The 2,330-nt window shown below is 47.3% G+C and overlaps 1 protein-coding gene across 1 annotated transcript in view; it reads left to right on the top strand.

The window, feature by feature from the left end:
• LOC115307447 (AF4/FMR2 family member 1-like) overlaps nucleotides 1-2,330 on the top strand; it is a 7,832-nt gene that overhangs the window by 878 nt on the left and 4,624 nt on the right. Inside the window, exons 2-3 of the mRNA XM_029959612.1 lie at nucleotides 1,368-1,488; nucleotides 1,986-2,285. Coding sequence (XP_029815472.1) covers nucleotides 1,368-1,488; nucleotides 1,986-2,285 — 421 coding nt within the window. The remainder of the gene's footprint in view (nucleotides 1-1,367; nucleotides 1,489-1,985; nucleotides 2,286-2,330) is intronic.

Genomic DNA, 2,330 nt, shown 5'->3' with positions numbered 1-2,330 from the left:
CCCACACGGGGCCTGAGCTGACTGTGGATCTCCGAGGCTTTCTGCCTGGCTTCCCAACAGGGAGCCTGGGGGAACTCTGCAGTGTTCTGAGTTACAGCATAGGCCAGGTTTTCAAAAGCTGGGAAGAGCAAATTGACAAACACCCTCCCTGGCCAGGGGAACGATGGGCAGAAATGGTGTCTCCACAGGGGTGTGGAAGCTTATATTAAAAAAGGTACAGACTTCTCTTAAAAAAGTGGGTGTTTCAGTAGACAGCAGACCCTTCTTGTCTGAATTAGGAATGTCATCTAGTGCGATACAACTTATTTCTTTTAAAGAACAGCCCCTCAGCATGAGACGAGGCAGCTCTGCCTCTTCTTTAGGGATGTTTAAACTTGCAGGAGGTGATGATTGATGTGGTACTTGAGAAAATGTCAGTGCTGGGGAAGACAAGGCTCTTGCCTTGCAAACTGGGGCACTTGAGAAGAAGAATCTAGAAATTGTGTGTTGACAGTAGTCTGGAGACACAGGAGAGAGATACCTGCATCCACTATGCCTGCATGCTTTTCCTTCCCCAATGTCCATAAATATTAGAGCAGGAGATTCCCTTCTTTTGCCGTGGTATTTCACTGATGAGGTGTAGTTTAAAGGGTCTGGTTTTCCATGAAGTCACTGTGCAGGGAGTGTGACACAGCTTTCCTGGTGTTTTGCTGTGGGGCTGGTGGAACTGAGTGCTGGCAGATGTGGCTGAGGAGGAACAGGGTGATCTGACCTGCTGTTTTCTGAATTTCTGAGATTTCAATTTATGGGATTGTTTTAAATGCAACTCTATGGTGTCCCAGGTCAGCATCTTTCCAAATATCCATTTAAAGTAGAGAGTGAGTTTTCAAGCTTGATTATAAAGTAGGCAAAATTCAATCTCTGAAAGTGGCAATACCTTCAAAATAGTGGATTCCCTTTTACCCTCAGGTGGAGAGTTGGGGCAGAAGTCTGAAGGAGAACAAGAATGGTAGTTGCTCAGACCAATCACTGCAAGGGGATCTGCCAGCTCATGTGCTTATGACCCCCGTTGACTGCTTCTCAATTTGTTTCACAATTAAATGGGTGGACAGTTTTTCCCTTCCCACCCTTCTTGATGGATGGTATCAGGAGTAGAAATACCTTTTAAGAAAGATGCATGCTGTCCCTTGTGTGTCTCATTCCTATGTGGGACAGCAATTGCTTGCCCCAACTGATTTGTCAGCTGTAACCAGTCTGTGGATTTCCCAATTACTGTCATGCTGGACATGTGCTATTGTCTGACAACCATGGGTTCTGCACAGAGTATAAAGGGGTTGATAACACTGGTGTAAGATGTTCATCATCCTTTCTCTTTCTCTTTGTGAAAGCTTGTCCAAGAAGAAGAGAGACTTGCTTCGTCTTGAGGCGCAAGAGAAGAGGAGACGGGAGGCTCCAGGGGAGAAAGACCAGTTCCCTGGGAAGACTCCCATCTTTGCAAAACCCTACAAGGTAATGGCAGTGGGGTGTGGAGGGGAAGGAGAGGAAGGAGAACTGTGCCTTCTGCATGGGGTGTAGCAGACTTGAGCATGGTACAGGCAAACACAGCATCTTCCCATCTGCTGAACTTCAGTTCCTCAGAGGATGTGCTTAAAGCTCTGCTGGCTGTGCAAGAGCACAATGGACTTGGGGTTGGTCTCCTGTAGCAGGAGGGAGAGCAAGAGCAGCTTGGCTGCCTGTCTGTCTGCAGCTGTGGTGATAAAAAAGTGGATCTGATGTTGGTGCTCCTGAAGGCTGCAGGTGCACCTGCAAACTTGGCTTGGAATGACTGGCAGTGGCCAGAGCAGTCCCCTTTGCTTTGGAGAGACTGTCAGGATCAAGGCCAGCTTGCCTAACTTCATTTGTGCTGATGCAGGGTGATTCAGTTAAGATCCTGAGGAATGCCTCTTGCTGAGCTGGATCTCTTGGGGTGCTCCTGAACTTTCCAGCTCTCTGTTCTTGTGTTGCAGACTGATAACAAAGATGCGCTGTCAAGGCGCATTAGGAACGTCCTCGGCGATTACAATGATTTCAAGGAGTACATGAGGAAGAATTTGCGGAAGGTCATATGGTTTCCAAGGAAGTTCAAATCCAGGTCACAGACCAGGAGCAACTGTCGTGAACCGAGCTCCAGACAAACCAAGACATTTCAGAGCTCAGTGACAGAACAACCACTTAAAACTTCTAAGACATCAGAATCATCTGAGTTTGAACCTTTCCTGGAGAAAACCAACTCCATGGATGTGCCGTCCATTGAGGACATTTTGAGGGTAGGTGCTCTCAAAGAACAGAGCTCTGTGTTTCCTTCTATTTTG

This window comes from Manacus vitellinus, unplaced genomic scaffold (genome assembly GCF_001715985.3).
Source record: "Manacus vitellinus isolate BGI_N305 unplaced genomic scaffold, ASM171598v3 scaffold_0_pilon, whole genome shotgun sequence".
Lineage (NCBI taxonomy): Eukaryota > Metazoa > Chordata > Aves > Passeriformes > Pipridae > Manacus > Manacus vitellinus.
Note: the sequence above shows the minus strand (reverse complement) of the source record. Positions and strands in the feature narration are given on the sequence as shown.